The sequence below is a fragment of the Colletotrichum acutatum genome (genome assembly GCF_030867785.1).
Source record: "Colletotrichum acutatum strain CBS 112980 chromosome Unknown BDZ83scaffold_2, whole genome shotgun sequence".
NCBI lineage: Eukaryota > Fungi > Ascomycota > Sordariomycetes > Glomerellales > Glomerellaceae > Colletotrichum > Colletotrichum acutatum.
Window position 1 is genome coordinate 546,421 of NW_026848996.1, and position 23,956 is coordinate 570,376.

Here is a 23,956-nt window from a genome sequence, read left to right on the forward strand (position 1 = left end):
CTGTCAACGGGGGAGGGGGATCCATTCCCTCGTGGTGGGCGCGCGGGCGGGCGAGACCTTTTTGGGTGCTTGGAGCCTTGGGCAGCTCTTGGTGGCCCCAATGGCGTTATTAGCTCTTGTTAGTGGCTATGGGGGCCCTAGGCTGGGTTAGCGAGCTGTTAGAGCCTGGCTGGGTTACACGCCATGCGGAGGTTGGAGGTGTTTTCTCGTGGAGCATGATGAGCATCCAAAGAGGAGACTCCTGGGCTCCTGGACGAGGGGTGAGGATCCTGAAGGAGAGAAGAGAAGTGTAAGGGTCAAGGGGGCCACTTCAGGGGAGGAACATTGGGGCCATTGGGCCGTGGTGGTTAGCCCATGAGAGCAAACCACAGCACTTCCAGTTTCTCAGACGAGACAAGCGACGGGTACATCGACCTCAACCCAGTTTAGCGTGGCCCCGTCGGTACCTGCGTCGGGGGAATTTCTTGCTGCAGGGTGCGGAGCGCGGGTTGAATTGGATTGGATTGCCTTCTTACCCAATCTGACCAATGATAGCTGTGAATTGCTGTTGCTTCAGTGCGCCTTCCTGACTGCGTATCGGTGCCGCCCCTCCCAGCTCTCAAATTGGATGGGACATTGCAGCCATGGGCCCTGGGGGCAGGAAAGAGAACAACCATGCCTTCCTGTGTCGTCAAGAACACAGGCAGGTACCTTACTGACCAAGGAATCCCCCATTCTGATGCGCTTCTCTCACGCGCTCCCCCGTGCTCTACCATGGAAGGTAAGGAAAGCACGGCGCCCCTCGATTATCTGTACCTGCCTTACTTGCCACTTATTGGGTCGAGAGGTGATAGACCTGCGTCCGCTGCTGAATTATCCCTTCTCGAATTTGTCTTCATCTCTTCACACCATCCAGTACCTAATCATCACCAACTTGCTTGCGCCATCGAACCTGGCAAGAATAGGCACAATCTCCTGTCGGCGCAACTACAGAGTAGCAAATCTCGAATTGCATTGCATTGCGCACTGCACTGACCTCATCCCGATCCCCCGCCCATCTCACCTTTACCTCCACTGGCATAATTACACATTACGGATACAACACACACACACGCCTCTCGTGGTCGCGGCCTCAAGTCCACCCATCCAATCCAATTCAACCCACGACTGCCCAGCTTCAGCTCCAGACTCGAGCTCTCAGTCATTTGCACTTGCTTGCCCGTAATTATCTGCACACTTGCACTTGTACTTGCGCTTCTTCTGCCCGCAACGCACCAGTGTCATTCCCTGTTTCTTTCCCAGTACACGACCCGCCTCTGGCCCTTTCTCTGCTCGTCCCGCCTGGGTCCTTTCTCACCCTCACTTAATTACACCATCCCCTCCCCTCGTCGACATTTCGGCCAAAATCCTACCGTCGCCCGTCCAGTCCTTCCTGTCCTCGTCCTTGTCCTCAGACTTGCGCGGATCACGGACACAAGACCCTCCGCTCTCTACTTACTCCAGTACCTGACCTCCCCACGCGGCCACGCCTCTTCGTCCGATCTCACTTTACCACCGCCCGACTGGAAACTCTTCCTTCCGTTCGACCATCCGTCCGACGTTTGGCTTGCGGTCCTCCCATTCAATTTCTCCTCCGTCTGTAGGAAAGCATCTTGCTCCTGCTTTTCTTTCCGACTGCGTCTGCGTCTGCGTCTGCGCCTACTACGCCTACGCCTACGCCTCTTCACTGCTGACGCTGCCGTTCCACGAGAATAGCAACGACGCATCTACACTAGCCCCAGCCATCGGCTCGGCACTCCATTCGTAAGTGCATATAACGGCGACGATCCTGCGTCCACCTCATCACTGCCCTATTCCTGCCCCTATTTGCTGCGAGACCGCCCCTCCTTTTTGCACTGCACCCTCTGCAGACGGCAGATCTCCTGCCTCATCGTCTGCCGTTGTATCGCAGCCAACCAGACCACGAGGACAGCTGGCTGGGGACACCCAAGTCTCCAGAACTCGATTTGGGGAGCCGCCTTTCGCATTGGTTCCTGTTCTGCTCCCGTTTGGTCTGACGCGACTTTGGCTTCTTCTCTCCGTCTCCAAACCCCTTCCTGACTGCCATTTCCCTGTCACATCGTGCAGGCGCTGCCCAGCACAAGACTTGCTCCTCTCCGTTTCGCTGCGCTGCACCCGCCGCAATACCCTCTGCGGTTGGCTCAAGAGGGGCGTTTGAGCGGCTGGCAATTGCGCCCGACCCAGGTTGTTGTTGCTTGGTAGCTAACCTCAATTTACCAGACACTCTTTTCCGTCATCGTCTCATTCTCCCATCATTCCCCCCCCTTTCCACTCTTTCTGGGGACGTACCGATTCCCATTCCCATTCTCCTACCACTTACAACGAGCACGCGAACAAGAGTCAGCCCAGGCAAGATCAAAGGCCTGTCCGGAAAAGCCCATTGCCAACTAGCTGCTTAATCCTCCAATCCCGACATCTAAGCCACCGTGCTATTCGACACCCTCTCGATACGCGGTCCACACCTCCGCCGCTTCCACGCAACCTACTTACGTCCTCCACAAACCGATCAAGCGCAACGGGCAGCTAGCATTGTGGTCGCATATGCTGTTTGCCCACTCTGTTTGCGACTTCCGACTCTGAAACCTTTATTTTATGCTGAGGACCCCAGATAATGAGCCAGCCCCGTCGCTCTAGCTTCGGTATGCTTCTCAGACGTTCCAAGTCCGGCGACCTGGGGAAGGGTGGTAAGAAAGCCCAAGCCCTTCGCGAACAGCAGGAACGCGAACTCGAACGACAGCGTCAGGCTGCAATCTCTAGAACTCCTCCCAAGCTCCCCGAGTTCTACAAGGCCAATGACCAGCTCTCCAACTCCATCCCCTCTGACCTGCGTGCTGAGGAGGCCTCAATCATGTCGGATCACACCATAGGTACTGCCTACTCGACCCGGCCCTCCATGGAACCCAGTCGCAGTATCGTGGGATCTGTGCCGCCTATGCCTCCCATTCCGGCGAATGCCTACGATCCCTATGCTCACACCGAGAGCATGACGCACCGTGGACGCTACAGCTATGCTAGCAGCGCAATCAGCACTGTCAACAGCCCTAGAAGGGTTCGGAGAAGAAAGGATCCCACTCCCTTTAAGTGAGTCAACTTCCGAGACATCGCCATACCTACCCTTTCTCTATAGCACACTAACTCTCTTTGCGTAGCGTTCTCGTCATTGGCACCCGAGGCGCTGGAAAGACGTCTTTCCTCGAATTCCTAAAGACTGCTCTGGCACTCCCGCCGAAGAAGCGATCCCGCAAGACCGAGATGGAGGAGGAACCCGCTCCCAGATCTCCTCCTTCTGGCAACTTCATCCCTCACTACCTCGAGACGGAGATTGACGGCGAGCGAATTGGCCTCACACTTTGGGATTCGGAAGGCTTGGAGAAAAACGTTGTTGATCTCCAGCTTAGGGAGATGTCGGCCTTCCTCGAGAGCAAGTTTGAGGAGACCTTCACCGAGGAAATGAAGGTGATTCGATCGCCTGGTGTACAGGATACCCACATTCATGCCGTCTTCATGGTTCTCGACCCAGCTCGTCTCGATCGCAACCTGGCATCAGTCAAAGGCGGTGTGTCGAATGGACACAATGGCAAATACGCCCCTCCGGCTCGCATTTCGGGAGGTCTTGACGAGGATCTGGATCTGCAGGTGCTTCGTACCCTCCAGGGTAAGACTACAGTCATTCCCGTCATTTCCAAGTCGGACACGATCACGACCAAGCACATGAACGTCCTCAAGAAGACCGTTTGGGAAACCGTCAAGAAGTCGGGACTGGACCCGCTTGAGGCACTTGGCCTTGACGAGGATGACGACTCTACTAGGATCGAAGAGGAAGAAGAGGCTGTAACTGACGGAGAACACGCCGATTCTCATGATGAGGACGACTTCCCCATTCAAGGACGGGAAGGTGTACCCTCCTCCCCCGGCTCCAAACGGCTTTCTGGATCCTCCATCCGTCAACATAAGGCCAAGCAGGAGGCTAAGGAAGAGGAAGTGCCATTCCTCCCGCTTTCGGTCATCAGCCCTGACCTGTACGAACCCGAGGTTCTGGGACGTCAATTCCCATGGGGTTTCGCGGACCCATACAACGAGGAGCACTGTGACTTCACCAGACTCAAGGACGCCGTCTTCAGCGAGTGGAGAGCCGAGCTTCGTGAGGCCAGCAGAGAGCAGTGGTACGAGGGCTGGCGAACTTCGCGACTTAAGAATAGCCCGAATGCTCGTCGCCGATAGACCACTTGAGATTTGGTCCATGGGCCTTACAACTTGGACCGTCGATACCCTTACCTTTCTGAACCAAACAGCCCTTTTCGATGGCTGGCTTTACACCTGATTTCCGCACTTGTTGATGAGATTTGAGAGCACCGCGCAGCATACCCCCTTTTCCTCTGTCACATACCAATTCTTACGAACTTCTATGGTTGGAGGGCGCCCAAAATATGGCGAAATGACAGCATTATCAGCCCAACTTCGCATGACGAAACTCCTTGATATCCCTGTTGCTTTCTTACCTCGACGATAGCTCAGGCAAGATAACGACGTATACCAGCATTTCCGACTCGAGCAACCGGATGACACTAGCATCGCCAAGACGCCTGTCACGCACGAGACGGATGCAAGACTTAGTTTATTGTACTTTTGGCACCGAAAATACGTTTCCCGGCTTCTTCACTGGCAGCGACCACCCTTCGCTTCACCAGAACTTTCTTTCCTTACTCCAACTTCGCTTCTTTTAACGACATTCAAGATTCTGGGGACGAAAGAGTAGACTGAGTTTAGCGGCGGTTGTAATCAGTCACATTTGGTTGGAGAGCAGGTAGATAGAGAATGCCTGCGATTCGATTCAGACGGGCAGGAGAGATACAGGTTGGAATCAACCATTATGGTGATCACCCGGGAGGCCAGCCGATAGCTGTAGGGCAGTCTTCATAGGGTCCGGTTTTCTATTCACGAATTTTGATTTGTCTTCTTCATGACGAGATTGTTTGACTCGCTGCATCGTGAATACTACTTACTTTCCTAAGGGCTAACAGCGAGTTTTATATCTATCTGACCCTATTTCCCTCACATCCGCCTGTGCATACTTGAGAAATAAAGTGAAACTTGGGACAGAACTAGAGACGGGTGTACTGACACCGTGGAAAATGCACACATTTTATTTTGAGGGCTGCAACAGATGGTTAACTGGCGTCCTAGTGAGCCCACCCACGTCTGACGAAAAGTGAGGTTTGCGTTCGAACATCCCATGTCCAACCATGAAACGCCTTCAGGCTTGCACATTACATGCTGCCAACAATATTAATAGCCAAGAATGTTCCCAATTCTCACCAATAACGATGATCTCGCATAATTCAACCAATGGACCCCCCTTTTCCGTCATCCCATTACCATTCCTTGCCGGTTTTGACACTTCAAGCACTCCGGATGGTATATAGGTAAGGTGGGAGAAAGAACAAAGTGTGGGCAAACAACTGGTGCGCCAGGCCAGCCAGCCAGCCAGTAGTTGTTTCCCTTTCCGTCTACAACTCGTCATCTTCGTCGTCACTTTCCAGCGGCACGTACTCGGTATGCGTGGGCTCTCCCGCCGCGTCGACGTCGCCCTCCCTGCGGTCCGGGTTCTTGCCGCGGCTGATGAGGGCCAGGCGTTCCTTTTTACCGAGGGCGATGCCGTCGAAGCCGGGGTAGAGGTTCAAGTCGGCTCTGTTTGTTGTTGTTTTTTGATTAGCTCCTGGCTTTCATTGTGAACTATAGATCCGTCAAGTGACAAGAGACAAGGAAAACATACTTTAACAAATCAACCTTTAGATTCCGTGCCTTGTCGCGGATAGCTTGCTGGTCTCGCGGGTGATCAAAGACGCAGTCCTCCCTCTCCTCGAAGCTGTCGCCGCCGTACCCACCTCCAAGATTGCCGGCAGCAGCAACCTGGCGTTTCGCAATGAGCGCCCAGAGGCAGTTATGGTGTTCTATGAGGCGGATGAGGCGGTGGGTGTCTTTGTTGGACCAGGGGACGCGCTGCTGCGGGCCGGCCCGAGATGCGGGCCGGCGGTTCATCTCGTTGATTTCGCGGAAGGAGGCAACGGTGGTGGCTGTGCTTGAGACGCTGCTTCGAGAGGCGGAGGTGGAGGCGGGAGCTGAGGAGGCTGGGGCGCCGGTTGGGAGGGAGGATCGGGGGCGTCGTTGGAGGGAGGTTGTTGTTGTTGATGACGACGAGGAGGGGGAAGGGGGCTGTCGAGGTGGTGGTGGCGCGGTGGAGGGGAGAGTTTTGCGTTTCGCGGGGGGAGGGGGCATGTCGCGGCGGTCGCGGGCGAGTTGGGCTCTTCGTTGGGGGTTCGGGTCGCGGTTGTCTTCTTCGAACGGGTCGTCGGACTCTTGGGATTGTTGGGAGTGGGAGAGGGAGGCTTCGCGGGGGCGTTTCCTGCTGTTGTTATTGACGGCGGTGAAGTCGGAGGAGCGTGGGGGGCCGGCTTTGGCGGAGGACGAAGACGGTTGCGTGCTTCGGATGATTGCGGTGCTGGGGAGGCCTGCGATGATGGCTGAGAGGTCGCTCAGCGCCGGGGAGGGGTTGCGGCGACGGTCCTCTGCTTCTTCATCGTAGTAGTCGTCGCCGATGCCTCCGTTGATGATGGGTTCGTCCGTAGCCCCGCGCTGGGATCCTCGTTGGGATCCGCGCTGGGAGTTTGCCAGTGATGGAGATGGGCGTGTGCGCGAGGGATTCTCGCGGGAGAGCTTTGCTAGGAGTTGCACATTTGATCGGGACAAGATGTCTTCGCGTCTGTAGTCGAGTCAGTATATGGATTGCATATAGACAGCGTCTGGAGGAGGCCATACACGTCGTTGCGCACTATATCCTGTGGAGCGCTTGAGGGGAGGGAGTCCGTCGGAGAAGACTCCCTCGGCCCTTGCGGCGGGTCCTTCAGAATAACACTGAGCTCGTCTATCATCTTGCTGCACCAGAAGGAAATTTTGCTGATGAAGTCGATCGGCTCGTCGGCTTCGCTTTGTGACTGATCAGGCGACCCCTCGAGCGGGAACATCTCGTCGAGAACCTGAATGGCATCATCCACGCTCTTGTCCACGATGGCATCGTAAATCAGCTTTGCCCTCTCTGCGAAACGCTCCGCCATGCGGCCGTTGATGCCCCTGAAAGGTCCATACTGAAGGGCCTCTTCCGCATCGACAGAAGCCTCTAGAGGCAAGCAGAAAAGCTCCGCCGCAATGTCGGCAGGATTCTGTTGGTCATCCGTCAAGGCCTTCAGGCTCGTAATCAGTCGCTGCGTGCGAATGTCGAGCGCGAGCTCGATATCGTCTTCGGTGACGTGGTCGGCGTAGTCGTCGTACGGGCACAGCGGCGCGGGAAAGTCCTCGTCAAGGCGCTCGAAGATCTTCCAGACCCTATCAAAGTTGTCCTCCTTGCGGAGCTCGGCGTCCGATATGACGTTGAGCAGCGACGTGGCGTTGGCGCCGATGATGACGGCCCGCGCCTTCATCTGCTGCCTTTCGCTAATGTCCTCGATGCTGGCGAGGAGGTCGATGAAGAGCGCGTCGGTCTCCACGAAGAACTCGCGGATGCGGAACCAGTTGCCCCGGAAGACGGGCAGCAGCCGGCCCCAGGACTTGCTGCCTGGCTTTGGGTTCCGGAGCAGCCTCGCCAGGGCTTCGGATTCGTGCCATAGTGAGTCGAGGGCGTTCTCCTTTAGTTCTGCTTCGACGAGGTCCTGGGATGCGTCATCTTCGCCTTCGGACTTCTCTGACTCGTCGTCGCTGCCGTTGTCCTCTATTCCCGGTAACTGTACGCGGCCTTTTGTGTCTCTATGTCAGCAAATCATCGCCCAAACGTGCAAGGCGCGGGTCGCACCTTGTGAAGCTCTCGGTGCAGATGAGCCCGGTGCTTCTATGGGAGGATTAGCACAACGTCTTCTTGCAAGGGAGATAGCGCAGTGTTGACAGACTTGAAAACAACGTGTACGCAGCAGTCATGTAGGCCGGTGTCGCATATCTCTGTGTGCCGGAGATGCTCTGCGATCCCATTTCTAGGGCGGTTGTTAACCTTGGACTACAGATGGCCCATTGAGAACACACATGACCGGGACTCACCACTGTCGTTATCTTGGGGATTGATGTCTCGCACAATCTCTTTCGCATTGAAACGTGCGACTGGTTCGTTTCTGTACAGATCTTCCTCTTCCCTCTTTTCCACGTCCTCCTCCCCTTCTTCCCTTTCTTCCGCCATCTCTCGCAACGTGGTGCTCGTCGGGACGACCTTATCTCTTCCCCTACCTCGCGTCGTTGGCCGAGATGCAGCAGCAGAAGAAGAAGCAGCGGCAGCAGTAGCAACGGTGATGGTGGTTTCGACGCGTTCCGTCATGTTTGTGCCACCTGCACGACGTCGTGTCAACCGCGCAGAACGAGCATCTTGGCCATTATTTTCCGGAGACTCCGGAGCACCGCGGCCCGTTCTTGTGCGGGCCATGTTGTTTGACTCGTTCTGTTGTTCCTGGAATGACTGGGATTGCTGCAAAGACGCGTATTTTGTTGGGGTTGGGTAGGGATATTGAGTTTCTTACTAACCGGATTCTCTAACCCTAACCCCGACGATGATCGGATTGGTGTATGTTGATCGAGGCGTGGGGCTTAACGCATTCACACTGTGCTCTGGTTGCCTTAGGTGTCCATGCGCGGGCAACCGCGTCGCCTCTTTAATGGGAATAACAAGGTTTAAGCACCCTCTCTCCAACATACACATCTGTTTTATTGGTTTAATCGAGGAAAGAAGAGTTGTGCCATGGTACCTTATCATCTGGTAGACCCTCACATAAATTCCTTGAAAGAAGGTCCTATGGAGTTCCTATTGCTTCACGTCACCACGCACGACCACTCTAGGCATGATCTAGGGTAGGGTACGATGAAAGAACTGCGGTTTCACCACGAAGTGCAAGTCTTCAGTGTCAAACTTTGGTCTCACTGGAAGAAGTCTCAACCTACCAATTGCCATTTGATGAGACTTTTCTGGCGTTGTTCGGCTATTTGTGTCTGGTAGCGAGGGATTGGCTTTATTTGCGCATGCCTGTTCGGGCACTAGCAGCTGCGCACACATACTGCCTACCTATGTCAACTTTTTAGCTAAGCCGCCAGCCGGCGTGCCTCACCTCAATATGTCTTGATGAATTTCATGACACATAGCTCTTCTCCGATGTATTCTCTTACAGCTTTGTCTGATAATTGTACGATTGTGAGGGTACTGGTGTTGCATGTTTTAGACCCTTTGGTTGTGATTGGGAGCTCATGTGGCGACGAACGGCCGTATAAGTGGGCTCTGCCTCTCGACTACAGGCAAGCACAGCAGCACAGTGATTGAAATCACTCTTTGCGCTTCTCCCAATTGAATCTCATGAGTTCGGAAAATTCTACCGGGACTAAATGAGCATGAGACAGAAAAGCGCTATTAACATTTGAAGGCAGTATGGATTGTTCGAACAGGCTCGAGTGAGGACGCTCGCTTGAGGCCACGGTTATTGGAGAGGCCCGATCTGTTTGGAGAGAGTCTGGCTTGCAGATCCTCTCATTGCTGCTTCTTCTCCGAGTTCTTGAGAGGAGCATCCTTTCCGAAGAGGCCTAAAAGGTAAGCCGTCCTGGTCAGACAGAGAAGGGCCTAGGATAGTTAGCACAATATTATAGGTTGAACGGGAAGGGTGGTCGCACCGTGACTCCCACGTTGCCCCAGGCCATGGAGTTCCAGCTCGCCACGTCGAGGAAGCGATCGAGGCCCATAACATGGTAGCATACGTAAATGTGACCAAGGTCGGCTATCCAAAGAGCAACGAGATAACCGCGCACAACTTTCAGCTCGTTGGTGAGGTTGAGCACGGCTAGCCCGACCATGGCCATGAGCAGGTAGATGTTTCCGAGCTGGAGGGCCACGAGACGGGCATTATCAGATTCCGGAGTTGGCACGGCGGCCGAGATGGCGCCCTGCACGATCTGCTCGGATATGAACCAATCCGGGTTGATAACGGCGCCTAGGAAACCGCCGACGCTTTTGAGACAAAACGCATCAGCTCAGTGGCGGGTGGGGATTGAATTGTCAGGGTGGCGAGAGAGAGAGAGTGTGTGTGTAAACGTACAGTGAGATGGGCTCGAAGACGGTGAAGACCAGTCGTGGGAAGGTTGGAAGAGCCGCAGCCGCCGCCATGATGAGATTAGGGGCCGTTGGTACCGGTCAGCTAGTGAGAAGTGGGATGGAGGGGGGATTGAAAGCGGTGCAACAACAAAGGTAGTCACCGAACCCTTGCTGATGTTCTTTGGAAGGGACAGGTGTTTTCTCGAAGACGGAAGGGTGGTTGACAGGCAGGTAGGGCAGGCAGAATTTCGCGGCCAGAATGGGGTCCGAAGATGGCGAATAAAGATAGGGAGGGGCAGCAGGCAACGCAAATGATCAGACCGAGAAGCTGTGAGACGTTCTTTCAGCTCGGTGGAGGGTTGTGTGGTGTGGTGGTCACTGTAATGTGTCATGCAAGAATTCGGAGAGGCGGACGCGGAGGCGGAGACCACGGGCGGCTGTAAACTGGAGCGAGAGACATGTCTTGGGTACATGAGGTAAGGTACACTGGACGGATGCCGTACGGGATAATAGTAAGCAACTAGACCATGGAAACTGTAGCACAGGTGCCAGTGGTGCTATGGGAGGAGATGCCTCTAAGGTTGCCGTCTTCGCACCGAGTTGGGTTGAAGCTACGCAGTTTACGCAGGCTGGCAGGACCCAATTCAGGCTCAGGGAAAGGGAGATCCATCAACCAGTGAACCTAAGGTGGGACGAGAGGTGTGCACGGTGAGCCATCCAGTCAGTGCCTTGCCAGTCTTGCCAATGTCTGTCAAGGTTAATCAACCCATTGCCTGGTGGCAGATTTTCTTTGCTAAAGTTGGGCAGCCATCCATTCTTTCGTCCTTCCTCAGTACTTTCATAGGGCAAATGGACCTGCTGTTTGCCTGGTCTTGAGGCATCAAGGTACCTATCTTCCACCACCTATAAGGTACCGCCATGACATGTGTATTGTCATGACATGTATTGAAGAGAGAGGCAAAGAGACCGGGACTGATAGAGAAAGCTGCGTGCCGGCGCGGAGAAGAAGAAACGGGCTTTCGCTGGGCAGCAGCCAATGATAATCACAAAGTATTAAAGTTACTTGGCACACCCGCCGCCGCCGCTGGTCGGTATCAGCAAATACCGCAAACCCAACCGCGCTAGTCTCATTTGCCGCTTCTACGGTGGAGAATCTTCACGTGGAACTTCCATCGTTGGGCAAATCTTCTAGGAGGAGCCCTGCAGCCACGGTGCCTGTGGTGAGCCCTTCTGCCTGTCAGACCGGGCCCTGAAATGCTGCAAGCCAATCCTTAGCTGCTTCACGCTTTACTTTACTGATACCCTTACCTACCTTACCTCCCGCTTTCCATTCCTAATGCTCCCCTCCGCCGTTCGGTCACCTCAGTCACTGCCAGTCTTTGCTACCTGAGCAAACTCGTTGAAGACTCGAGTTCAAGTCTTGTCTTCTTCTCCTCCTCTTCCTCCTCTTCCTCCTCCTCCTCCTACTCCTCACCATCCTGCCCGCACGCCGCCGACCTTACACCCATCCATCCCGCGTCCATTGTCTCTCCTTCTTTCCTTCGCCTCTCCCCTTCACTCCTCTTCTCTTCGTCTGTGTTGTTTCCTACCTCAAATTTTGAACCAAATGCCCACTCCGACTTTCCTAGCCCACGATGGCCTACATCGAGCCACGCCTCATCCACCTGCTGAACGATTCCACCACGCCACAGCTCGCTCACGCTGATCTGCCGCCCCTCCGTCTAGCCTTCTCTCGTCCCTCCGAGAGGCCCTTCCCACTTGAGCCTGAGACCACCCATCGCGAGGAAAACACCAAAGGGCCCTCGCTCGCCACCACCCATGGAGCCCCACCACAGAATGCCGGCACCCTCGACGACAGCTTCTCCGCACGAGATTCACGAAAGGATGACGAAGCACCAATCGACCGGGGAGCAGTCAACAGCACCGCGCACCTGCAATTGAGACTGCTCTTGGGCGAGGACCGAGATAATGCAGACTCCTCCTTTTCTCTTAGCAAGATCCTCGATGAGGTGCCCGAAAACAAAGATGATTCTGCAAATAAGAAGAGGCACCGAAACGTTGCCACCAAGGACGATTTCGTGCAGCTACCACAGCCTGTCAAGAAACAAAAGCCAATTCAACCCCAGGTCATGCCGACTATGCCGCCCATTATCAATGGCTTACACGAACCTCCTCCCGACGCCGCGCTGTTCCCGCCCATTGCCTCCAACGACTTCAACGAGCCCGAAAGCAACCAGCTCAAGCCGCTTCGAGATTTCGCTCCTGTGCCCGAAGAGAAGGATATGGAAATTGAGGTTGAAAAGCCCGCCGAGGCTGACTCGACAACATCCAAGAACTCGAAATCTAGTGGGGGCAAAACAAGGAAGAAGGCGATGAAGCCCAGGCGGAAGTGGTCCGAAGCTGAGACAAACCACCTACTGTTGGGTGTCAATCGTCACGGTGTTGGAAAGTGGACCGATATCCTAGCAGACCCCGACTTCAACTTCAATGACCGGACTGCGGGTGACTTGAAGGACCGCTTTCGCACCTGCTGCCCGAACGAGTTGCGCAGGACTAATAGCGAACCGAAGATTACAACTGCTGCTGTCGCGCCGCCGACGACTCCAACCGAACCAAAGGCCAGAGCGAAAACGGGTCTGCTATCTGAAAACATACTCATAGCCCAAGATGAGACTGCAGCCAGCGAACAGTCCCAGATGACACAGGCTGATTTAGACGCCTTTCCTAAGATGAAGAGGAGTAGGGCGCACCGCAAGAAGCTGGAGGATTTAGCGGAGCTAGGAATACACGGCCCATTCAAGAAGTCTCACAGAAGAGAAAGACGACCTTTTACCGACCAAGACGACAAGCAAATACTTGAAGGGTTGGACAAATATGGACCAGCTTGGACCAAGATCCAGAGAGACCCACGCTTTAGTCTGTCAGGAAGACAACCGACCGACCTAAGAGACAGGGTTCGGAACAAGTACCCCAGCGTTTATGCCAAGATTGAGAAGGGATTATTCCAGCCCCAGGATGGGCGAGGGGGCGATACACTCGAACCAACGGTTAGCATGAGCATTTCGAATACTCTACAGCCCAACAGGCCGCCTCCCATGGAAGCAGCATTGAACAGAACCAACTCCAAGGAGGACCTCCCCAGGTGGCCTCTGTCTGTCATTGACAATGGAGAACTGCCTGCCAGTCAGCAGGCCTTCGACTTTGGTGAAACCAGCACGGCGACATTCATGGGAAGTGCAGGGGAGATGGACATCTCTCGCCTACTGCTGGACGACTCACAGGTCGCCAGCTCAACCGCGATATACGCACCCGATCAGACGTCTGAATCGACGTCACCATAGCGTATCACTGGGTGTTGAAATCTCAACAGCCCTTCGCCAGCTGGATCTTCGTCCTGCTGCGTCTTTTCAGCGGCCTAGCACCCTTGCTAGGTAGCGACCTGTTGCCTTGTGTGCAGGATTTTGTATCGAACATTAGAATCAAAAGTGCTGCGTATTGTTTGCTTACGTGGCGTACATGGAGAAATGGGGTGCTTCGCTGCCCGAACGGTCGTTTCTGGACGTGAACTTATACCAACTGGTTTTCCGTATTCACATTTGGGAGATACGGCGCATAATCAGATATCTTTGGCCAAGGATGGACAAAACGGGTTTGGGAGTGAGTTAGATGGACTACCGTCGTTTCTGCACAAGAACGAGTTAGTGTTCCGGAGAGGCTATCTGGGCACTGTGAGCTAGAAAGCACCAATCGCTAGATGATTGTATTGAATACAGTGCACACGACCGGTGCATACTATGAACCCGGAATCCCCCACGTCCTGACTTGCCAATGATGGAGTTTGCATGGTCTCGGAGAAGAGATACCATTATTGTGCTTCTGGTGGGGCCGCTGTCATCGATCTTGCCCGTCGTGCCCGTCAAGCCCGTGTTGCCATGCGCCGGCCGTGGACGGGACCCACCAACCGCCGAATCAATGGAGCACGAGAGCCAAGTGGACCAGGAACACGGACCATCTCGCTTAATCAAGTTGACCACTGACTGTCGCCGGATTATCGAAGCCCCGCCCCTCCTTTTGACCGCCCAGAGACACAAGTGTAGGGTTCGAAAAACCTACGCCTCACAGAAAATTTCCAGCCCGATCCCTCTGTACTCCACGTCCCGAGTTGAATCTGAGTATCTCGACTTCGACCTTCACACCCACCGACCAGATACCCCCATAGACTAATCGGCAGTCAGACAAAATGGGCAAGGGACTGTAAGTGCTTGATACCCAATCCTCATTATCCAATTCAATGTCGTCGTCGGTGCGATTCGGTTTTTTGTTCCTCGCTCGAGCGAGTTTGACTTGCCCGCCGCGACGAATTGAAGAAAATTCCCGACGACAATATTCGAGATCATGATGGAGCGTACCCTCGATGCGAACAAATATTCTGACAATGCCCTCACAGCAAGAAGCACCAGAAGCGCCTTAGCGCGCCTTCGCACTGGCTCCTGGACAAGCTGTCCGGAACCTACGCTCCCCGCCCCTCGGCCGGTCCTCACAAGCTTCGCGACTGCTTGCCGCTGATTGTCTTCCTCCGCAACCGCCTCAAGTACGCCCTCAACTTCCGCGAGACCCGCTCCATCCTCATGCAGCGCCTCATCAAGGTCGACGGCAAGGTCCGCACCGACATGACCTACCCCGCCGGCTTCATGGACGTCATCACCATCGACAAGACTGGCGAGAACTTCCGTCTCATCTACGACACCAAGGGCCGCTTCACCGTCCACCGCATCCAGGCCGAGGAGGCCGAGTACAAGCTCGGCAAGGTCAAGCGCGTTCAGCTTGGCCGCGGTGGAATCCCATTCTTGGTCACGCACGATGCGAGAACGTGAGTTTGCACACTCTGCACTGGTTCTGTCAGACATCATTCAGCCGTTGGATCAAGCTTTGGTCGATTCGTCATCACCCAAAATGCTCTCTTGTTCAATTCCTGGAATAAGACTTCCCAATCATACAAATCCCCTTCCCTTTCGAAGTGGGAGGGAGGCGGAATTGCAACGTCAAAAAGAAGAATATTGGCCGATTACGAAGAAAAGAGATTGGAGCTATACATATCCGACGGCTGTAATGTATCACCCCATCCGAACCCCCTTTGCTGACTCTTCATCTTTGCAGCATCCGCTACCCTGACCCCCTCGTCAAGGTCAACGACACCGTCAAGATCAACCTTGCCACCGGCAAGATTGAGGACTTCATCAAGTTCGACACCGGCTCCATTGCCATGGTCACCGGTGGTCGCAACATGGGTCGTGTCGGTGTCATCACCCACCGTGAGCGCCACGACGGAGGTTTCAACATTGTCCACATCAAGGACGCCATTGACAACACCTTCGCCACCCGTGAGTCCAACGTCTTCGTCATCGGCTCCGAGAAGCCCTGGATCTCCCTGCCCAAGGGCAAGGGTGTCAAGCTCTCCATCGCCGAGGAGCGTGACCGCCGTCGCGCCAACGCCCTCGCCGGCAACTAAGCGTCTTGTCGTCTTCCTCTTCTACGAAATGATGAAGGTCGCGCATGAGTCTGCTGCGTGTGCTGCAGTCAGGTTGCTCCGAAAGGTGACGCCTCGGCTGCATTGCTACACACTTTCGTGAATGTCTCTTCCGGGGACGGAAACGGTTATTTGGGTCGGGCAAATGGGATTGAGCATGATCAAAAAAATTACGGAGTCTAGGGCTGATTTTAGAGTTGTCGGCTTTGACTACCCTGCAGATAGCTGCGGCCAATACCAAGCCATTGAAGGTCACTCTTCCGCCCAATCTTGAGTTCCCACATACTTCGCTCGTGATGTTGTCTTGTGAAAACCATCGTATCCTACCTCACCTGGGAGACTACGACGTAATCACGTACTATTACACTCTGTCGTATTGTTGTACGCTGCTTAATTTTTCTTATGTCTCTTGGTTCAGGACTGGCCACACTGGAGTAAAAACCGTACAACACGGGCTTCTCAACTCTTGACATTTAACGTAACTTGACATCCATTGTGACTAGCGTGCTAGTCCACGAGTTACACAACATGATTCGATGTATTTACTTTCGCAAAGTCCTCATGGGAAGCCAGTGGGGGCTCTTTCCATGTAGCTTAACCCTGGAGAGACCATATGCCAGCCCAGCAGTCATGAGCCCCCCATAAAGCCTCCCACTAGCAACATCACCTCGACGCCATCGGCCATAGACCATCCATCCCCTAGCATATACCTGCCCTCTGAATCTCACCTTACCATCCAGCCTTCCCCCCCCCCCCCATGCCCAACTCCCAAGGAAAAGGAAGCGCGTGTGGTACTTCATCAAGGCACACAACCGCGAGAAGAAGAGCCAGAGAGAGCGAAGGACAGAAAAGGGCCGCAGTTACATTGCCAAGTTCCCAAGGGCCCATAACCAGTTGACCACTAAGCACACACGGAAAACCACCACCGTATAGCAGGTGTCTGGTCTCGTGCCCTCTGCTGCATGCTTGTATGACGCAGGCTCACCCGGCAGTCCGCGTTTGGCCTACAGCCACGAGATCGTTTGGACATAGATACTTTGCAGCTTTCTCAACACATACTCTCGTCCTCTGAGGTGTGGTTGTGTGTCTATTTCATACCTGCTGTGGGCGACTGTGGGGGAGGCGAGGAGGGGGAACCATTTCCCCAGGCATAAGGATACTAGGATGGTAGGGTAGCTGGGTAGTGTCGTCTACCCCGGTGGGATTTTCTCACCGTACGCCCCCCAAATCGATTGGTCATTGTATTACGAAAGGGGGGCAATGCCTTTGCGTTTCTTATTGTGGAAGGAGTAATACGGCATAACTCTCCACGAGGAGGGGGGGGGGAGGGGAATGCGAGAGTCTCGTCCTCGCTGAAAATTCCGATATCCCGATTTTTGGCCCTGATCCTGATTCCGGGGTAAAAAAAAGGCTGTCCGACAACTAGGTACAGCAATGGTGAACTGAGTGCTTTATGGAGATTTCGTCACAACTCACAATCGTGTTCGCAAGCCCGAGAGGCGAAGCATTTCCAACAAGGTGGCTTGGCTTGTACCTGAGAAGGAGAAGAAAGAAAACAATACAGCGAATCCCAAATCCTCCTTCGGACACGGTTTGGCAGTTTGTATTTTGGGAGGTGGGCAACTCAACCTTGTCTCTCAACGTTTTTTTTTTTTCGCCCATAGAAGTCTGACTTTACGGATAATAATAAAAATGTCTGACGTCTTGAACTCTGCATAACTTGGCCTGAAGGGCACTGAAGCATCCGCAGTATCTCTCGGCTACTAACTTCTCGTTGTCAAAACTTGCGTTTGTGGAGGTGGAACATCCCCCCGCCATTGTGGTCACTCAACCCCGCTGCAACACCCGCACTGCCAGAACCCACCAGCAGAGTCTGGCCTTGGAGCCGATGTGCTACCAGCCTACTACGCCGGGCGGTTGAGGAAACGCAAGTCCCTCAAGAATCTGGCGGCAATCTCCAAAATACATTGGCACTCTGACAATAAGCCTAGTAGAATACGTTAAAGGTTCAGAAGAAGGCATAAGCGGCGTTAACGGAAAAGCTATCCTGCTATGTTTCGTTCAATGGGGGGACCCCTCACACGCCCGGTCAGGCTTCGGCAAGAGAACAGACGAAAGAACACCACCAACCAGGAGGCAGCGAACGACATGCCTTCCGGCGAACTTTGCCGCCGAATGTGAGACACAGGCAACCAGTCGGGGGCATGCGGGGGATACGATGCAGTTCCCCCGGGCACAGGATCAGGACGTTGTTTCTCTGCTTTGTTCTAGAATCCGCATGTTTGTACGCGCTACGGAGACACCATGACATGTGGACCATCAAGTAGGTAAGGCAGTCATGCGTTTTCGTGGTTGGTCACAGCTCCAGCCAGGGTTAGAATTACCATGGCGCGTTTACATTGATCTAATCCATCAGAGCAGGTAAACGTTCTTAGCTGAGAGTCCGATGCTGTCATGCCACTGCTGAATGCCGCTGATAATCACCCGGCTTCGGACCATGAGACGGGCTCTGTGATACCAATTGACTCCCAAGTAGAGGAATGACGAGAAGGAAAGCCCTGCGAGCGGCCTTCCTGGCTTGGAGCATCCGACTTCCGATCCTAGCCTGAGTACCTGGAAGTCCATGCAGCATCCAGGCTACCTTGATCTAGGTAGACCGATGATCGAATCTCATCGATTGTTGGGGTCGCATGGCTAGCAGCAAGGGGGGTTGCGTTGCAGGCTTGCGGCGTGGGAGGTACGCATCTACTGATGCACTGAAAATCCTTTGGGATGGTCGACAGGAGGGCTGAGCGGGCGTTGGAAGAGTGGCGGTTTGTCATGGGAAGCCGCACACCTTGGGGATGAGAGTCCCTTTTCGTAATTAATACCTATACCGCCGTCTTGCTTGTAAGAGAACAGGATGTTGAATTTGTTATGGGAGAGTGCAATGGTTCCACAAAGCCGGAGTCTCGTCGCGTGTGACGTTCGGTCTGGGGTACGCACCTCGGATGCATCGCTGACATAACTCAAATTCTGGATGACGGCGTCTTCTAATGAAAAGTACTAGCGTAGGTGGTTGTCAGGGTCAATGTAATTGCTTACCACCTCCGCCCGTGACGAGAGCTCAAGAAACCGTTGAGCTTATGTCAACCTGTCTTCTGAGGGTCAGACGACAGAAATGTCATCTGCTGCAGATGGAACGACAGGCTGAGCTGCTTTGCTTGACTGCTTGGTCGCATAGGTGTCTACCTACTGTGGGTTCTGTTATCTTGACCTCGGAAAACCTCCGTGTCGGCGCTGTCATCGGGAACGGACTTCCGGGGCACATTCAGTAGGTGGGACAGCCAGCACCCAAGGTCCTCGTCTCGGAACACTCCTCTTTGCACAGTTTCCTCTAGAAGAATCTCAAACCCCGTGCATGCCCTTGGTCCACCAGGCGAGTGCGACCTCGCAGTGGATGGTCTCTGTGAGAGGATACTCAGAATCAGGAGCCTGCATTCATATCCACAGGCGAGAAAGCATGTACCAGCCGGCAAGCGGCACCCTCACGAACGTCTTGTTTGGCTGGCCCCGGAGGCCAACGGCCTGCGTCCTCGGCGGTCACCGTGGGCCACCGTTACCCCTCGTGCGAGACCCACTGCGGACTCTACACCGACCAGGCCGTTGCGCGGGGGTTCGTCAGAAATCAGGGCCCTTTTGTCGCTCACAAGAGGCTGGAAATCGTGGTCATGGGAAGAGATTGAAAATTTCTCGGCCCCCTGTACCCATGCTCTCCGTCGGGGGTACGCCAGTTCGCCTGCAGTCTCTTCGTCAGTGGCATTTCGAGTCTGGCAGGCTTCATCAGTCTTGTCTTGCCCCGTCTCACCGTCGTACAACTCAAGGGCAGCAGGGCAATCTTCGGACACGAGGTCCGTCAGCCTTCCGAACTCGACATTCGATTTGCTTGCCCGTAGTGATTTGCGGCTACCATTGCCGCGAAATTCGATTACGTCGGTGAGAAGTCCAACTCAAAGGGTGGGATGCTGTTGGTAATCAGACTTCCAGTAGACCAACTGCGGAAGGTTGTTGCTGCCCCCCATCCATCGTAGCTTGAGCCACCCCACGAAACGGGGGTCACACCTGCATCACAACCCAGCATCATTTCCTACTGATGACGTGAAAGGCTCTACCTTCGTCCATTACCGAACTTCTGTCCATGCTCAGTCAGACCTTCGAAGCCGGCCTTCTTTCCCGCGTCAACTCCGATGGCCCTGTTTCTGTTGCCGATTAGTTGATTTTCAAGCCGTCACCCAGCGTCGCCGAGAAACGCTGAGCTATACCATGCCCAGACAGGTCGCAAATCCGCATCGAATCTGTTCGTCTATCTTCGTCGTGTCGCTTCGCGGGGAAACATACCGTTCACCGAGAACATCGACGACTTCGGATTGTTTCAGCTTCGGCATCTTCCCCGCCTGTCCCCGGATCCAGGCCCGATGTCGTCCTCTTTGTTGTGTCTCTACGGAGTAGCAGCAACATGGCAAATCCAAGCTCGCCGCTCCACACGGAAAGCTTGCCTGGACTGGTGCTAGTGAAGCGAGGTATTGCAAAGTACCTCATCGTGGAAAAGTGCAGAGTCTCACCCCCAGCTGACAACTCAGGGCTACCACCTTTGCTCACTCGCTAGCCATGCTTTCGTCTTCCTAGCCCGCCGGCTCTTGACTTCTTGACTTTTTGGGCCTGTATTCCCCTTCTCCAGTGTTATGATTGGTTGCAAGAACGTCGTCTCTGCACCCACTCCATCTGCCTTGTCTGCACCTTGTTCCCAATGTGGGATGCGGTACGCCCAGGTACTTGACGTCCAGGTCATGCTCTCAACTTCTTCCACAAAAAAAGAGCAGAGGCATCGTTGTTAAAGGCGAAGAGCCCCGTTGTCATCCACCATACCCACTTGCCCCAACACTCAGCTTCTTAGCTTGCTTCGTGGGCGATTGCGACATTGGCTGTATATTGGGATATGTGGTCGACGATTTCGCTCGCTTCCTGAGTATAAACACATCGTCTTCCTCTTTTCGCCAGGTTCGCCGTCCCAACTTTGGTTGCCACGGACTCGTTTTCGCGCTATACCTGGACGCTTTTGGCAAAGGGCCATTCGGTAGACCTCTGTATCGTCGTCATTTGACAAATCGATATTCGGCTTTTGCATCGTCCTATACTCAGGAAATTCAGAATCCCTTTTTACAACTCACAGTTTGATTCGAAGTTCCCAGCACAAAATCAGAAGCAGCGCAGGCCGATATCAACCTCGAACGCCGACGCAAGCCATCTCGCCGACGCAACCCACCACTAAACCCTGTCGATTCCAGCATCTTACCCTGGTCGACCTCTTGGCCAATAGCAGACTTTCTCCTCGAGGAATCCGATTTGTGTTCGTGTAGATGGCCCTCATCCCCTGCATGTCGGCCAAACTCTCTGCGAGGCCCCTTCTGAGCCATGGCTTGAGGAGCCGACTCGCTGGGCCCGCTCTCCGTGCCGGTCGGAGCTTTTCGGTCACGACCGCCCGGCGAAGCAGCCCCCGCGCCAGCTCCGAAGGTTCAGCCAACACCGCGCATAGCGGTTGGCATGGTAATTCAGTCTGGGCTGTTGCTCTAGCCGCTGGTGCAGTTGGCTGGGGTCTTGCTAGTTCGACAAAGGGCAACTCTGCCACCGCTGGTTTTCTTCCTCTTGGTAGCGGCCTGCTTTCTACAGACGGCCTGTCTCGCCCTGTGACTTATGCAAGCATGGCCGAAATGGAGCAGGTACTCGCATTCCATGATGAGAATGATTTCCGCTTCTAACTTGGTGTGTAGGCCTTGAAGGAGATTCGAAAGGAGCTGGGTGGTGAGGATATCATCTCCACGGATCCCGACGACTTGCATGCTCATGGGTATTCCGAATGGTCCTCGACCAATCCTGACGGCCTTCCCGTGGCTGTTGCATACCCGCAATCAACAGAGCAGGTGGCGACGATTGCACGCATATGTTTCAAGTACAACGTCCCCATCATTCCTTACTCGGGTGGTTCCAGTCTGGAAGGAAACTTCTCGGCACCCTACGGAGGTATCAGCGTCGACTTTGCCTTCATGGACCAGATTCTCTCCTTCAATAAGGATGATATGGACATCGTTGTACAGCCGAGTATCGGATGGCAAGACTTGAACGAGAAATTGGCAAAAATGGAGAGCGGTCTCTTCTTCCCCATCGACCCCGGTAAGCCACAATCAGCGCGGTATATTTCGCAAAGGAGATATCTAGGACTGACGGCAGAAAAGGCCCGAGCGCAAAGATTGGTGGAATGATCGGTACAAACTGCTCGGGAACCAACGCCGTTAGATACGGAACCATGAAGGATTGGGTGATCAATCTTACCGTTGTTTTGGCAGACGGAACTGTGGTCAAGACTCGGAGACGGCCAAGGAAGTCTTCTGCCGGCTACAACCTGAACGGACTATTCGTAGGATCTGAGGGAACACTAGGCCTTGTAACCGAAGGTGAGTCGGAACACGCAGATAACCTAGCTTCCTTGTGTATTTGCTGACCGCTTCTAGCAACCCTAAAGCTCACTGTTGTGCCCGAAGACTTCTCGGTCGCTGTGGTTACCTTCCCCAGTATCAGAGACGCTGCTGCGGCTGCAGCCGAAGTCATGCGCAATGGTATACCTGTAGCTGCGATGGAAATCATGGACGAGGTCCAGATGAAGGTCGTCAACCTGGGTGGCGCAACAGCGCCCCGCGTTTGGCAAGAACTCCCGACCCTGTTCTTTAAGTTCTCCGGTACTAAGGCCGGTGTCAAGGAGAACATTGGTCTCGTTCAGAAGATTACCAAGAACCACAAGGGCGGTAATTTCGAATTCGCAAAAGACGCTCTCGAGCAGAAATTGCTATGGTCTGCCCGGAAAGAATCACTGTGGTCGATGTTAGCCCTTCGTAAGGACGGTGAAGAAGTTTGTGAGTAGCTTGTCCTATGTCTTGGCCAGTATAAGAATCCTGAGGCTGACAATGCGAAGGGAGTACGGATGTCGCTGTTCCCTTCAGCCGTCTGGCCGATCTCATCGAAATCAGCAAGAAGGAGATGGACGACATGGGATTGTTTGCAAGTATCCTTGGCCATATCGGCGACGGTAACTTCCACGAAAGTATCATTTATAACCGGACGATCCCTGAAGAGAGAGAGAAGGTCGAGAAGTGCGTCCACAACATGGTGAAGCGAGCAATAGATATGGATGGAACGTGTACGGGCGAGCATTCAATCGGCTGGGGCAAGAAAGAGTCGCTGCTTCTTGAGGTCGGCTCCGACACTCTCGACGTAATGAAGTCGATCAAACGCGCGCTCGATCCGAAATGGATCATGAACCCTGGCAAGATCATGGACATTCCCGAGGGCTCAAGGACGAACCAGGGTTGCTCGGTATAGCCCTAAGGCCCGTTGGTATGGGGTCGATATGGTTGATGTGGAATGCTACCAAGAGCAGTTGGTGTCGCTGAGGGTTGGGTCGTTCTCGTCAAAAGATGACCGTGTAGGGCTACATAAGGACATGATGGAAGATCCGCCATCACGAAAGTCTTTGGGGTTGGTCTTGTAGAAATTGTTCTCTGATCTGGTGTCCAACATGCGTTACTTAGATGCCTGAAACGATCGAAAAGGGGACCATGCCCAGGCAGCTCAAGGTCGAAAAGGTTTCAGAGAGATATACCGTTCTCTTACTTGATGAAAACTGAATGGCAGACTATATTCTTTGTTTAACCAGGAACCACGCCTTCGTTGTGTTGCTGTCCTAGTCCACGAGAAGCGCAGGATCGACAGCTCAGTAGCGACGAGATCCGGATAATGGGTGAAATCGAGATGAGATCTAAATTGAGTATCAGAGAAAATGTTCGGTGACGATTATGTGCAGAGTCTGAAGCAGGCAACCGAGTAGGAGATGAAATGAGGGCGGGCAATCGAGCGAAGATTGAAGATTGTAGCGGGTAGCTGCATACAAAGTGCTTAGGCAAAGAAAACTCGAAAACTTAATGTGCCTTAGGTAGGCAAAGCTCAATCCATGAACGTTTGACCTGGGGAAAGAGGGAGTCAATTATCCAGTCTTCGCTCCTTCCTCATCACCGTGGGCTCAGGGTGCCTTCCTCACCTCGACTTTACCCCCAGCCTTGTCCCCATCCTCCGTGCCCGTCTTTGCCCTTCCAACTCACCTCATCCTTGGAGCCTTCGACTTCGGCCTTCTCTTCTGACTTCATGTTAGAAACTCCGCCTCGGCTATCTCCTTGAGGGCCAACTCATCCAAATACATA

At 54.0% G+C, this 23,956-nt stretch overlaps 8 protein-coding genes across 8 annotated transcripts; 6 read left to right on the forward strand and 2 right to left on the reverse strand.

The window, feature by feature from the left end:
* Positions 1 to 2,650: 2,650 nt before the first annotated feature.
* Positions 2,651 to 4,260, forward strand: BDZ83DRAFT_564680 (uncharacterized protein; the record flags this gene model as incomplete). Its single annotated transcript, XM_060503668.1, has 2 exons — positions 2,651 to 3,120; positions 3,189 to 4,260. 2 exons carry the CDS (start codon positions 2,651 to 2,653, stop codon positions 4,258 to 4,260), a joined length of 1,542 nt encoding a protein of 513 aa, XP_060371605.1.
* Positions 4,261 to 5,426: 1,166 nt separating this feature from the next.
* Positions 5,427 to 8,705, reverse strand: BDZ83DRAFT_162922 (uncharacterized protein). The gene is made up of 6 exons (XM_060501409.1): positions 8,122 to 8,705; positions 7,977 to 8,057; positions 7,883 to 7,918; positions 6,856 to 7,825; positions 5,813 to 6,799; positions 5,427 to 5,727 (listed from the first exon to the last, which is right to left on the reverse strand). Exons 1-6 carry the CDS (start codon positions 8,495 to 8,497, stop codon positions 5,547 to 5,549), a joined length of 2,631 nt encoding a protein of 876 aa, XP_060371606.1. The 5' UTR covers positions 8,498 to 8,705; the 3' UTR covers positions 5,427 to 5,546.
* Positions 8,706 to 9,586: 881 nt separating this feature from the next.
* Positions 9,587 to 10,216, reverse strand: BDZ83DRAFT_746487 (uncharacterized protein; the record flags this gene model as incomplete). The annotated part of the gene is made up of 3 exons (XM_060513277.1): positions 9,587 to 9,676; positions 9,727 to 10,060; positions 10,149 to 10,216. The coding sequence occupies 3 exons, from the start codon at positions 10,214 to 10,216 to the stop codon at positions 9,587 to 9,589; spliced, it is 492 nt and encodes a 163-aa protein (XP_060371607.1).
* Positions 10,217 to 10,525: 309 nt separating this feature from the next.
* BDZ83DRAFT_597896 (uncharacterized protein) lies at positions 10,526 to 11,282 on the forward strand. Its single transcript, XM_060506923.1, has 2 exons — positions 10,526 to 10,852; positions 10,952 to 11,282. The coding sequence occupies exons 1-2, from the start codon at positions 10,704 to 10,706 to the stop codon at positions 10,986 to 10,988; spliced, it is 186 nt and encodes a 61-aa protein (XP_060371608.1). The 5' UTR covers positions 10,526 to 10,703; the 3' UTR covers positions 10,989 to 11,282.
* Positions 11,283 to 11,507: 225 nt separating this feature from the next.
* Positions 11,508 to 13,950, forward strand: BDZ83DRAFT_597897 (MYB DNA-binding domain-containing protein). The gene has a single exon (XM_060506924.1). The coding sequence runs from the start codon at positions 11,779 to 11,781 to the stop codon at positions 13,483 to 13,485; it is 1,707 nt and encodes a 568-aa protein (XP_060371609.1). The 5' UTR covers positions 11,508 to 11,778; the 3' UTR covers positions 13,486 to 13,950.
* On the forward strand, positions 13,730 to 14,700 carry BDZ83DRAFT_163002 (uncharacterized protein). The gene is made up of 2 exons (XM_060501412.1): positions 13,730 to 14,398; positions 14,592 to 14,700. Exon 1 carries the CDS (start codon positions 13,973 to 13,975, stop codon positions 14,366 to 14,368), a length of 396 nt encoding a protein of 131 aa, XP_060371610.1. The 5' UTR covers positions 13,730 to 13,972; the 3' UTR covers positions 14,369 to 14,398; positions 14,592 to 14,700.
* BDZ83DRAFT_646058 (ribosomal family S4e) lies at positions 14,385 to 15,653 on the forward strand (the record flags this gene model as incomplete). Its single annotated transcript, XM_060509911.1, has 3 exons — positions 14,385 to 14,398; positions 14,592 to 15,014; positions 15,302 to 15,653. The coding sequence occupies 3 exons, from the start codon at positions 14,385 to 14,387 to the stop codon at positions 15,651 to 15,653; spliced, it is 789 nt and encodes a 262-aa protein (XP_060371611.1).
* Positions 15,654 to 21,085: 5,432 nt separating this feature from the next.
* On the forward strand, positions 21,086 to 23,081 carry BDZ83DRAFT_564530 (glycolate oxidase; the record flags this gene model as incomplete). Its single annotated transcript, XM_060503648.1, has 5 exons — positions 21,086 to 21,427; positions 21,479 to 21,878; positions 21,941 to 22,159; positions 22,217 to 22,615; positions 22,675 to 23,081. The coding sequence occupies 5 exons, from the start codon at positions 21,086 to 21,088 to the stop codon at positions 23,079 to 23,081; spliced, it is 1,767 nt and encodes a 588-aa protein (XP_060371612.1).
* Positions 23,082 to 23,956: the final 875 nt, after the last annotated feature.

Coding starts and splice junctions, on each gene's coding strand:
- BDZ83DRAFT_162922 (XM_060501409.1), bottom strand. CDS start 8,497: ATGGCCCGCACAAGAACGGGCCGCGGTGCTCCGGAGTCTCCGGAAAAT. Junction 8,058..8,121: donor TCCCCAAGATAACGACAGTG/GTGAGTCCCGGT, acceptor CAACCGCCCTAG/AAATGGGATCGCAGAGCATC. Junction 7,826..7,882: donor TGCACCGAGAGCTTCACAAG/GTGCGACCCGCG, acceptor GAGACACAAAAG/GCCGCGTACAGTTACCGGGA.
- BDZ83DRAFT_597896 (XM_060506923.1), top strand. CDS start 10,704: ATGGGAGGAGATGCCTCTAAGGTTGCCGTCTTCGCACCGAGTTGGGTT. Junction 10,853..10,951: donor TGGGACGAGAGGTGTGCACG/GTGAGCCATCCA, acceptor AAAGTTGGGCAG/CCATCCATTCTTTCGTCCTT.
- BDZ83DRAFT_597897 (XM_060506924.1), top strand. CDS start 11,779: ATGGCCTACATCGAGCCACGCCTCATCCACCTGCTGAACGATTCCACC.
- BDZ83DRAFT_163002 (XM_060501412.1), top strand. CDS start 13,973: ATGATGGAGTTTGCATGGTCTCGGAGAAGAGATACCATTATTGTGCTT.